This window comes from Sander vitreus, chromosome 13, assembly GCF_031162955.1.
Source record: "Sander vitreus isolate 19-12246 chromosome 13, sanVit1, whole genome shotgun sequence".
NCBI lineage: Eukaryota > Metazoa > Chordata > Actinopteri > Perciformes > Percidae > Sander > Sander vitreus.
The window spans coordinates 8,567,692-8,580,468 of NC_135867.1; the positions used below are offsets into that span (position 1 = coordinate 8,567,692).

Genomic DNA, 12,777 nt, shown 5'->3' on the forward strand with positions numbered 1-12,777 from the left:
ATCTCGGGCGCAAATCTAAAATGGGTTGGTCTGAAGGAGCTACATTACTCATAGGTGTGGTTTGGGCGTGACGTGCAATGAACCAATCAGAGCGTTATCTCACATTCCCTTTAAAAGCAGGCGCGCTTGTTCCATGGCGGATTGCTATTATAATGGCGGATTTGCTAGGCACACGCTCTTAATATATCCATGGCCGCACGCCAGGAGCGGTTCACAGCCGAGGAGACCGACGTTTGACAAAATGAAAATAAAGAAATGTCACTAAAACATACTTTCCGATGTTTTGGGCTCACTCTCACTGAATCACGAGGTTATGAATGCATGGTGATATTTTTGCAATGTGGTCTAACATTAGACTACCTCACTATAGACGATGCAGCTCTTCTGTCTCTCCTCTCCCGTGCTGCTGCTGGGGCATTTGGGTTAAGTGGCATCGGCACATGCAGTTCAACATCACATCTCCTGAAATCCTCTAATATTTCCTCATTTATGTCATTAACACATCCATGATTCATGGAAATGTTGTGTAAAACAAGGTCATATTTTTCCTTGTATTTATGTATGGTAGATGTTATTACTAATAGATACAAAACTTGTATGATGATGCTAATTATTAGTCATGGTTTTGTGTGGCAGTGTAGGGGTGTCGATTAAATGGCTCATTTGTGTGATGTCCTGTTGTGTTCGGGTTCGGTTGCGTTTCTCAAAAAATCTGTCTCATCTTTTCTCAACTTCAAGTGTTGTTTTTCCAGGGCTTTAATTAAACGCCATCAATACTGAAACGTCAGTTGTCCGTGTACAGTTGGTATAGGGAAACGTCACAGTGCTTAGTGTATGGGGTGTATGAGTATGAGGCTGGGAGGGGGAAAATCACAGCATACTCACTACAAATATATAGACTACACCACTGTGTCGGTGTACAAAGTCAATTGCGCTGGGTGCAAGATAGGGCCCTTAAATTGTTATCACAAATGGTGGCCTGAATTTTGTCTAATCTGCATGCACCATAACACCAGGTTCGCCAAACTGCTTTACAGCATAACGGGAGATTACTTTGATGCATGAAAAAAAAGGAATATGGCCACTAAAGTAGAGCTCAAGCTCTCAGAGTTAATTTCAAAGACTGATGGCAGCATAACTGAAAGGAAGATGGAAAAACATGTTTGACCTCTAGCATCATCTTGACGACAGGAAGCGTGGGAGGAATTATGGGAAATGTGGACTTAATTTAGAGAAACACTCGCACTAACACCACATGAGGTTACCAACCGTGTCAACCTCTTGTTCTTTGGGTTTTTTTTAATACCAACTGCAGCAAGGCATCACCATTAATCAGAGATTGTACTCAGAGATGGTGTGTGTAATCAAACAGGGTCAACACATGAGATTTTGACTGTATTAAAACGTGTCTGAATGTATGTAAAAGAGACGGATATCAAACAAACCCACACTTCCTTCGCCAACACCTGTCTTTTACTGCTCTACAGTTTTTCCCCGTCCCACCTTCCCTCTGCGCCGGAAAGAAATAAGTGGATGAATAATTACAGGTACAAACACCTCGGGGCCATCTGAAGGGTTTTTTTTTTCCTCTTCTTCTGATATTCTTTTAAACATTTCCGCCTCATGAAATAGTCCTCTGAACAGTTACTCTTTAGGTGCCTTCACAGCCCGCTACTTCAAAGCCGAAAGGGCGATGCGGACGTTCTTTTGGTCATTTAAATTTTAATCTTGCCCCCTCCCTTTCCCCTTCCTCTATAATGCTCTCTTTACCTCTCTAGCCCTCCTACTTTACTGTCTATGTATCTGTCTTCATCCACATCAATTTTGATCTCTTACTCATATAACCTGTACTTCCTTAAAGCAGCGTGGGGCCTAAATCTGACAATCTTTGACCGCACACAAAAGATACTCAGATATTTAAATGCATATCTGTTAGGGGTGAACGATTCAGAAAATGTCACGATTCGATATTGATTTTTAGGCTTAAGATTCGATTGAAAAAACGCTTCACAGTATGTTAATGTAGTTAGTTTTCCCATGTGATTGCAGTAGATATACAATTTTAAGAAAAGATTTGCGATTCGAATGTGAATCGATTTTGTTGCACACCCCTAATATCTGTGACGTTAAATCTTTGGGTTTTGGACTGCTGGTCAGACAAAACACGGACATTTGAAGACGTCACCTTGTATCTGGGTAGTTGGATTTGGCATGTAACCTTCATTTTATGATAATAAGTTCAATAGGCAAGACCAAACAAACTACCAATAATTAAGAAAATAATTGAATTCACAACGGAGATTATCCTCCGCTGCAGCCCTACGCCTGATCTCATCAGGTCAGGAAACCGCCGTAGATTTCTAAATTCTATTTCTTTCCAATTAACTAGCACTGTCAAGGACAATGAGAACCCTGCATAATGTTACCCCATCAACCGTGTACAAAGTGTGTCTTCTTACTTCAGCAGGGCAATTTTTAAGGTTTAAAAGCCTATGGGGGTCTAATAATTGTATTTAGTAACATAATAAATACAAAATGAAACAACGACAACAATACAAAATATTATGTGTGATGTGAACGAGGAATCCGTTCCTTCGCTCTTGTAATCTTAACAGCCTGTTTGGCTGAGAGCAATCGTGGAGATTTTCTGTGAAATCATCAACCTAATTTCACTAAATAATCTTAGACTTTATACAACCATAATCTTGCATTTACATACATTGCAACAATGGCAAGTTAAGAAGCTGCCAGTTCCTCTTTCCCATCGCACATTGGAAACACCCAACATTAGTAGCTTTTTAAAAACTTGTATTCACTTGGATGGAAAAGTAACATAGATGCTATTTGCAATGTCCTAAGTGTTGATCTATATGCATATAAAAGAAAATAGTCCTTAAAAAAGACATTTGGAGAAGAAAGATTTCCATCCGACCCGGGCTTTTGCTGCCTTCTAGTGAAAGCTGCTTTTCTTTTAGGCCTCTTAAATCTGAGCGGCTGGGTCCTTATCGTAGCCAGTCAGAGGAAGGGAGGCCCCCGTGCCGCTCATCCCAGCCCCTGGGTCTGTATGAAGGGGGGATTAGGGAGGCCTCAGCCCGTGTTGCTGCCATTGTTTACCAAAGGACTAGGGGCTGGCTGAACAACCCCCCTGTCCGCACTGCAATACAATAGGAAACAAGGAAGTGGCAAGATCTTAGAGACTTGCACACACACACAAACCATTCCCTTGATCTTGGAGGATCGACTTTGTATTATTTGGGAGACACAAGGAGGAGAAAAAGAGGATGGGGAGGGGGCTTGTTAGCAACAACAGCTGATTTCTGAATGGATACGAGGAAGAGGAGGAGGCATAGGAAAAAGCATATAGGCTACATGAAATCCCCAACCCCCCCAAAACAAAAAAAAACAAAAAGTGCACAAGCTGTCACTTGAAGTGGGTAATAAATTAAACTGCTATTTCCTTGCATGATTTGGAAATTCTGGTTTGGTTTACAGAAAGCCATGAAGGACATTTTGAAAGCTGAGAGCTGAGCATTTCAAAACACACTGCAGCTGAGCCTTTAGAGTCTTAGAAATGCCAAGGTTTCACCCCTACCCTTACCAAACATGTCACCCGTCTCTCAGCAGTCTTCCTTTCAATTTTAGTCTGGGAAATGAAATGTCAAATGAACAGGAAATTCCCCCAAACAATACAATGACACTGCACACTGCGCTGTTAAACACAGCTTGTAAATTCCAGTGACTAAGTTTACACACTGGCCAACAGCATTTAAAACAAACATTGTACCGTTTTCCCAAAGTAATTAATACAGTAAGCTCTTTACAGTCAGTGCCCAGGTACAGTGAGCGGTAAAGTGTTTCAGAGCAGCGTGTTGTCTTTGGAGCTTGTTGACGTCTTTGTGTGACCACAGCTTCCACATCACAGAGAGATTGTCGGCATCTCTGACAGTGAAGAAAATGTCACACAGCCGAATATCAGATGCTAGGTTCAATTGCTTCTCAATGTTCAATTGCTTCTCAATTTTCAGACAATGACCTGCAAACAGCTGACCGTCTAAGAAAAGAGTCCCAACAACCAACTGTATTACTCCACTGAGAGCTTTATGACTATTAACAGTCAGAATCGGTTTTCATTGAAATTTGTTAAAGATGATCTAAACTTCAATTCAAAGACGTTGTGCTTCTTTCAATCTAAAACAGTGGATAGACAAGCTGAACTCATTAAATAATGGTTTATAAAAAAAAAAAGGTTATGGATTAAAATCTAGTCTAAATACCCAAAATATAACCATCTATCACTCCTTACGAGTGAGTTATTTGCCACCTCAGAAACAATTACAGCCCGTTTTTGTTTTAGTGGGCTAGCCACCCTCTACTTTTGACCAAGAACCCAACAATCTCCAGCAACAATCATGCATGCGACTTCTGCTTTTTATTTTTTTCTACTTTTATCTAATACACAGACGCCTTGCTGTTTTCTGATTCTCTGTCATTTGTTGCGTTATCATAGCTAAAGTCCACTGCAGCAGTAGGTAATATCAATGTGGTGATTCGCATTAAAAAGCCTTACACCAGTAGAACATTGGCAGGCTTTTATTGTGAAGCAGCTGAAGGAAGTGCAGCTTGAGTTATGGAAGCTAACTGCCAACGGTTAACTCACCGTTTAATTAATAGTAGTCTACGCCAGGTTATGGGTGCGTTTTTGCACTTTTCTGTAAAACAATCAGTTTGAGAAACTGCAAGACAGGGGAGAGGAAGCTAATTAAATAAAGAAGTGCAGTCTGTTACAAACACATTTGTGCTTCCTCCATCTTTGTTAATAACCAACACCACGCCCACTAATATCAGACATTTTAGGGGAAACGCTGCTCTTACTCATTTGTGTAAGTTCAAATATCTTTATTTGAAAGCCATGGTCATAGATTAATAGTAAGCTCATATTTATGCAAACCGACCACGACACAGCAACAACATATGACACTCAAACGTCTGTGTGATGCAGAGCTATTAGACTCGGTTCTTCATCTCTCCTTTCCTAGCACTTTACTGCTTTTCTTTGCTATTTCTTCTTCCATTTACTCATTCTTTGTCCACTTTCTATGAAATCTTTTTATGGATCACAAGTACCATGAACGTATCTCACAGAGTAAGAAAATGAAAAAGTTAAGAAATTAGAGCAAAAAGAAGCTTAGAACCAGCTAAGATGATGAAGGCAGCACAGGCAAGTAAAGAGATAGACAGGTGAGAAAAGGCAAATAGAAAAGAGTTGGGAGAAAGACTGGTGGATGCTGAAGGAGAGGAACATACTGAGTTTGTATTGACAATGTCCCCTCTGCTGGGGATTGGCTCCTCGAGACGACAAAAGAGTCATGATCCCTTCAAAAACACTAATCCACGGTATTATATACACAGTCAGTGAAGGTCTAACACACATACTGCATACATAAACTCTGGCAACGAACACAACCCATACAGCCAACAATAGCACACAAACACACCATGAACCCTAGATACAAATACAAACACACACACACACACACACACACCCACACCTAAGTGTAATAAACTTAAAACAGCAAACATACACACACAAACAATGTGCACTGTCTTACAAGCTGCAGATAAAGCTTTATCCAAAGACAACAAGCTGAGGGAGTTTAGTCATATCTCTGAATCCCACTAAGCTCCTTCTTTGGCCATTTCCTCTGAAAAGGACAGCTGATATCTACATTAATGTAAAAACAGTGAAAAGTCCCATGAAATGCTGTAATAGGGAGTATTATCGCTGAATGGGATAAGGCGGGAATACACTTTGCAGCAGCAGAGATTAGAAGCTTTTTACATGAGATGTTTACAGTAATACCATAATAATAAAGGGGGTGCGATTTATTTGTCTTTTTGTCTATGTCAGACAATCAGGTTTGGGTAAACATGAAAAAAATATAATCTTTTCAGAATAAAACAGCTCCTGATCTGTACAATGGTATGTGACACCCCCCCCCAACCGTCGAGACAAACGTTTAACGTCCTTGGACAAGTGCTTATTCAAACCTTCTTTCTAGGATAAATATATATTCAAAGAACATGTGAATGAGCACATATAAAACAATCTGAAAGAAGCTTGGAATTATTAGATTAGTCTTGTACAACCAGAGAAAAACCCACACGGCGTACCCAGGGGAGGGGAGGGGGAAGATACAGACAAACAAATATTACAATTAGTATCTGACTTTTAGTCATTCAGCTGATGCAGTTTACAGGAACACACAAAAGGTTTTGAGAAATTATTGTCTGTTCGTTCAGTTTAGCTGGTAAATGCTGACAACATTCAGCCTCCCACTGATTTAAAGAAGACAGTCACTGCTTCTCAACAAACTGGTTGCAAAGAGTGATTTTTCTTGTTTCCAAAGGAACGGTTAGCAACAGAATTAGGGCTGCAACTACTTTCCTTATCGATTAATCTACAAATTATTTTCCTGAATAATAAAACTATCCTTTCTCAGAGTCAAAAGGTAACGTCTTCGGATGTCCTTCTTTGTCCAACCAACAGTACGAAACACAAAGCCATTGAACTTACAATTATATAAAAACGGCAAATCCTCACACTTGTGAAACCACAAAAGTTTGGCCTTTGTCTTTGACAAACCCTTATACAATTAATAGATTTACCAACTAATTACTTCAGCTGCAAAGCGAATGAAAACCTCTCTGCGGTGTGATTGCTCCGCTGATAACTTCAAAAGATAATCTGGACAAGACTGGCCAAATATAATCTATAGTTATAGATTATATATTATTATTAAACTTCAGGACATATAATAAAGGTATAAGCCTGAAGTGTGGGAGCAGATGTTCTTATCACTGAACAGGTAAGTTGACCAAGAAGGCCCCGTAAAACTAGCTATTAGTGCTGAAACACTTTTTTCGATTAATGGATTGACAGAAACATCATCAACAATTCTGGAACAACTGCTTCTATCTCCTTGAATGTAAGTATTTGCTGCTTTTTACATCATTGTTACATTGAGTCTTTTTGAGTTTTGTACTGCTCATCAGACAAAAGCAATCTGAAGGACTCACCTTGGGCTCTGGGAAATCATCACTATTATCTGACATTTAACAAACTAAATGATTACTCAAAAACATAATCGACAGGCTACTCCACTTCCTAGTAGTGCCAACACCAGGAGAAACTAGAAGTAAAGAGGGAAACTCTCAAAGTCATAATGCCAACAGAAGGACGACAGTCAGACATGGACACACACGTACATTACATGCGTTGCATGTCCCACATTAACACCACAACACTAAGAAAACACCAAACAGCCCTTTTTTCTGTTAGTCTCCCAGACCTATAGTTTCCGATCCATCTCTTCCATCCATAATCATCACCCCCAGCCCCCCAAACCCTCTAAACCACTATGCTCAGCCCTTTCAAGTGGCAGGTAGACGGGGCCTGACGCGCCGCTACCGCCTCGCAACCAGCGGGCTAATTACAAGGGAAGCAGCAACAAGTGAGCATTGTGTGGAGTCTCGAAGACACACGGGGAAAGAAAGTGCTCTTTATCTTGCCACCCCCACCCCAACCCATCCCAAGCACAACAAAAACAATCTCTGAGAGGCTTTGCGGTTGGCACTCCAGGGTTGGAGAAAGAGAAGAGAAGATTGTGAGACAGTGAAAGAAGTGGAGACAATGATGAGCAATTTATACAATCACACTTGCTCACTGTTTGTCTAACACGATGCCGGATGTGCCATGTTATGCAACAATGACTATGAAGAGGTTTGAGGAAATAGTATACGCTCGCTCGTACTAGTAGTCCATTCAAATGATATTCTCAATCACAGTGTAGGGTTATGGATACCACACTTAGGGAGAATGTGACTTCCTTGGAGATGTGTTATGTACATGTGTTGACAACCGCACCTTTTACGTGTAAAACCCCAACAAGTGGAGCTACTATTGGCTAGACTTTTCTTCAAGAAAAAATTATAACACTGTAAAACAACTGTAAAATGGGTGCTACCTAAACTTCTTCCAGACAAAGTTTAAATCTGGCAGCCTAAAGTCAAATTATAGGGGGCTAAATATGCAATTTAAGTACAAAAGTGATTTAAAGTCAAAGCGAGGGCATAAACAGGGTTCCCTACATTTACTTTGAAGCAATTTATCTAACTTTATACTGTACTGAATTGTCGCAGAGCAAAGAAACAACTTTCACAGATGCCATGACATTGAAATTAAATGTTATTTTCCCATAGACTAGAGCTTTGACAATTTTTTTTTATAAATGTGAAGAGCTTGTGATAGTTTTAGACATAACATTTTTACTAGAAGCCTGTCAACAGTCTCTTTATTTTTTTACCCTTCAACGACCCATTTCAAGTCTCCCATGACCAACCGCTGGGTCTTGACCAATACAGCAGATTCCTAAATCACTGTGCCTCATGTTAGATCAGCCTACAGTACATGTGATCTCATAAACAGGCATCTCTGCTGTTTAGCAACGTCTTGTCTGCAAGAGCAGGGGGTTAATTCAGGCAACAGGATTACACAGCACAGGGAAAAATGAATTAGGCACAACCGCTCATGTTTGGTGCAATTAGTCCGCCTATCCATGGATATTGGTTCTTATGGGTGACTTGAAGGGATTTTATGATTCATTATTCAGGGCTGTCTGGCTGGATGAGTGATACTGCATACTTGAACTCCTTCCATGAGTGTTCTGATGTTTGTTTTAGCGGTTTAACACTCTGAACAGCTATTAGGGTAGCAACAAACCTCTTGTCATTCATGCACAGTACAAACAGATGGGAAACGTCATGTGAAATGCTTCACGATGATGACATCAATCAGATTCCAACTTCAGCAAAGGCGCAAACATAAACAACCTCTTCGTTTTAAGTTGCGTTTTATTTCATAAGGCAGTTAGACGGGAAGCAAAAACACAGTTCAAAAGGCAAATCAGAGCACATGTAAAGTTTGTGATGTATTTGCAGTGCTGCGATCTGACGGTGGCTATTTCAGCATCTTTTAAACCTAATCGGCCTACGCTGTATTAAACTACAGGCACGTCCAAGTACTGACATAAAATCAACTGTTTCTGCTTTGCAATTTTAACGGGTGAAGGAAGTGTTTCTTGGGCTTAATTGACAGGCATATGTAATGTCATCATTATATATCTCAATCACATATAACTACATCTAAAAGAAGCATAACAGCAGAAAAGCCCATCTATTATCAATATTTGGGAAAAATAAAGTGAAAAAAGACATACAGTACCAACAGTAACCTACTTTTAATTCAAACCCCTCCAAAAATTTGATTTATGCACGAAGTTGCCATTAACAAATCTATATATAGAGATAAAAATATATATTTGTAAGCCGTGAAATGTCTTAAATATATTATATTTGAGGCCATAGTATGCCGATCGCATCTAATAGGGAAAGACACCACTGATTTTTAGGCTGATGTACAGTAAGTGAAAGATTACAAATTTGCGAGACCAGATGCACAACAAACGAAATGCAAATTATGCACAAATTCCCAGAAGAAATATGTATGTCTTTATCCAAAAAAAACAGAAAAATCACCAGCACTTTATTGTTCAGTATGTCTACGCCATCTCTGTTTGGTACCGTTTTTCTGGCTACTGAGGATCTCTTTGCTTCAGCCCAAAATAAAAAGAAATACTAGCCAGCGGCCACCAGACTTCCATCCTTGAGCGTATGTTTCTGTCTTTCTTCTTATTGCTTCAGCAGTGGTGAGCTACTATGGCAAGAGCATCACCACCAACATTGAATATTACTCAAAAGTTCCCTCCTGAAGCACAAAAACATGTATTCAATGTTTGGACTTGATACCAAAGAATACGCACAAGAGCTGCAATGCATAAACTTGCACTGGAGTCCAATGTAGGATGGAGACAGAAGGACCTCAGATTGCCCTCAGCGACTGACACAAGAACCATTAGGAGAACAACAGTGACCAGTGCACTGTAGCCAGCAGGAGAATTAAAACAGAAGTGGACTTACAGATGGAGAAACAGAGCTGTTGGGGAGGTAGGGGTCAGGCAGCATCAGGAACGGATACCCTGGATACGCCGGCGTCTTGTACATGCCTCCATCTTGATGCTTTGACACTGAGGTCGGACATGAAGAACAACAAACAAGAGTTAGAAACTCAATAACTAAAAGAACGTTTTAATGCCACCATTTACAATGCCAGTTTTTGGAATTGTTTCTCTTATATTCTGAGCAAAATTTTTGTTTGGTCTCTGAGAGGACATACAGTACATCAGTATCATTTGAAATTTGATTTAAATGAATATAAAAGTTGCTTAAATGAAACAATGTATGCACCCTATGAAGATTAAAATAACGAAAACAAGCCGCTATAAGATTCAGATGTGTGCCTCAGAACAAAAAGAAAACCCTGACTTCCAAAACAAACGTGCATACAAAGTAGGTCAACTATTCACAAGTGTTCTAGTTACTACATGTTAAATCATTGTGTGAGCAGAGTACAATACTTGAGCAAAAACATTAGAAGCATCACCTAGCTGGAGAGGCGTGAACTCCTGTAGCCTATGTGTTAATTTATCTCTCACCACCAGCAGCCATATTAAGCATCAGTGGTCTCTCTGTGGGTCAGATCTAACTAGCTTGTACCTGGTCTATAGAAAACACAGACACATTAAACTTGTCTACTGTTGTTGTCGTCGCTGAGCTTTTAACGTGGCCGTAACCAAGGTGACAGAAAACAAAATATCAATCAGAATTACTCAGAGCTGTAAAGTTATTTTCTGTGGGTTTCACTTTTTTCCATATAGACACTAGATTTTATATCGCAAATCCACATTAGATAAAAGGTTGTGCACAAAGGAACAAATGTGAGAACATTTTTCCTTTTAGAAATGATTGGAATGAATTATAAAACTTGAGTCCAGCCTACAGTGACGCCTTATAATTAAAACTGCCATGTATACATTCTCTAAATGTGGCTCATCCTAGGGAGGAAAGCGAAATTGCTCTGTTCATTTTGGGTGGCAACCTTTAAGAAAAAGAAAGAAAAAAAAAAAACTCTCAAGGACCCTGGTTGACCTCACTTTTGGCAAAGCCTGGCAAAAACTACACTGCAAAAAATGTCAAGGGTTGAATATAAAAATGTATTTAGATATATGGGCACAGGGCAGATCACGCTGGTACTATGATCTGAAGACATTATCTTAAAATGTTTGATAGAAACTGATTAAAGAGTGAAATAATCAGATCCTTATGACTGTATTTAAGGCCAAGAGACTTCCAGAGTCCATGTTTCACTAAATAACTTGTCATGATAGACATTTAAAGCAGGTTATCTCTAGGCCACAGTAAATCTCCCCCACTAAAGTGACAGCTATTAGAGATGTATAACTATAGAGCTGCAGACACGTTGGACATCTTTTGCAGTGTACACCTGAAAACAACTCTTTGAAGTTGGGTTTTATGCTGCAACACGTGTCCTCGTGACCAAAATGCTCCTTAGTTTGACACAATGGGGGGGGTTCTTTATCGCTTCTCAGGTGTTTTTGAGATAGCAGTGGCTACTCACGCGAGTGTGTAAATGTTTTCTTCTTACCTCCGTCATGATGCACCCGCTGTTTTTCTGGGAACCCCCTCTGTTCGCCCTGCTGTCCCCGTCTGACCGCCTGGAAGGGACCGACAACAAACCCGGGGTCAGATACTCCCCCCCAAAAAGTAATGAAAAAGGGGAGGACAAATAACCACACGTTTTTGCAGAGTGTCAAAGAGAGTGAGGGTGACTTCAAAAGTAACCTTATCAAACTTTAAGGCGTGTGAGATGTTACTACTGTTGCCCTGAAGGCAATTCATAGCGGTTTTTAAGGGTAATGCTATTAACTGTCAGCCGCGTGTAAAATAAAACAAGCTTTCTCACACACTCTTTCTGTGTTAACGTATATCCACTCACACACACACACACTATATGCCACCTACCGCTGCGTTCGGACTTTGATTTATTTCCGACTCGTTCACCAGAGAGGACTTGAGGTCGGCCAGGTCTCTCTCCGTGAACGCGTTTTCTTGGATTTTCTCCTCTTGCTCCCCTTCGTCTTTAAACGCTATCATCTCATCATTCGCTCCCAGGTCGTCCCCGCCGCCGCTGCTGAGCTGAGGCATGTCTTCTTCTCCCACCTCCTTTGCGATAGTATACACTTAAAAAGAACAACAACAAAAAAGTATAAATAAAGAAAAGAATTAAGGGACTTTGTCTGTTAAAACTCCTCAGTCTGGGGCGCCTCCAAAGTGTAGAACCCCCACCACACGCAAGAAAAAAGTTGAGATGTCCCCGGCTGGCTGGTTGGTAGAGGACTAATGTTTCCCTACAACAGCAAACAGCTCATTTGAGCCCAAGACAAGGCGAAGAGTCCCGACATCAAAGGGCGCCGACCGGATGATTGACAAGTCCGATGACTTGTTGGGGGGGGGTTGTACGATTGTTTCGGCAGCCTGAGTCTCTTAAAGAGACATCACCTCCCTGAGCTCCGCTGAACAGGCATTATTCATGACTTTCAGGGGCGGGTTCACGCCATCTACGTTCCCCTGGCTGCAGACAGCTGCTGCGTTTTGCCATCAAAACTTCACTAAAGTAAAAACAAATATTCTCTGAGGGCAGCAGTGCAGATATGTAGATGGAGTGGCTGCAGGTATAACGTTAATCCTGATAGTTTTAATATTTTGGTCAGGACTGCTGATTAGAATTATGTGTTCCGGTTT

General features: G+C 40.5%; 1 protein-coding gene across 12 annotated transcripts in view; it reads right to left on the reverse strand.

The window, feature by feature from the left end:
* The window catches only part of tcf7 (transcription factor 7), a 74,174-nt gene extending 61,694 nt beyond the window's left edge, over window positions 1–12,480 (reverse strand). For 6 of the 12 annotated variants that reach the window (XM_078266778.1, XM_078266769.1, XM_078266772.1 and 3 more), the window contains exons 1-3: window positions 11,998–12,479; window positions 11,621–11,690; window positions 10,036–10,142 (exon numbers count right to left, since the gene is read on the reverse strand). In XM_078266778.1, the coding sequence (XP_078122904.1) occupies window positions 10,036–10,142; window positions 11,621–11,690; window positions 11,998–12,180 (360 nt within the window). In that variant the 5' untranslated portion in view covers window positions 12,181–12,479. Of the gene's footprint in view, window positions 1–10,035; window positions 10,143–11,620; window positions 11,691–11,997 lie in introns of all 12 variants that reach the window. The other 6 variants (XM_078266777.1, XM_078266768.1, XM_078266766.1 and 3 more) reach the window with 3 other exon arrangements.
* Between the last annotated feature and the right edge of the window lie 297 nt (window positions 12,481–12,777).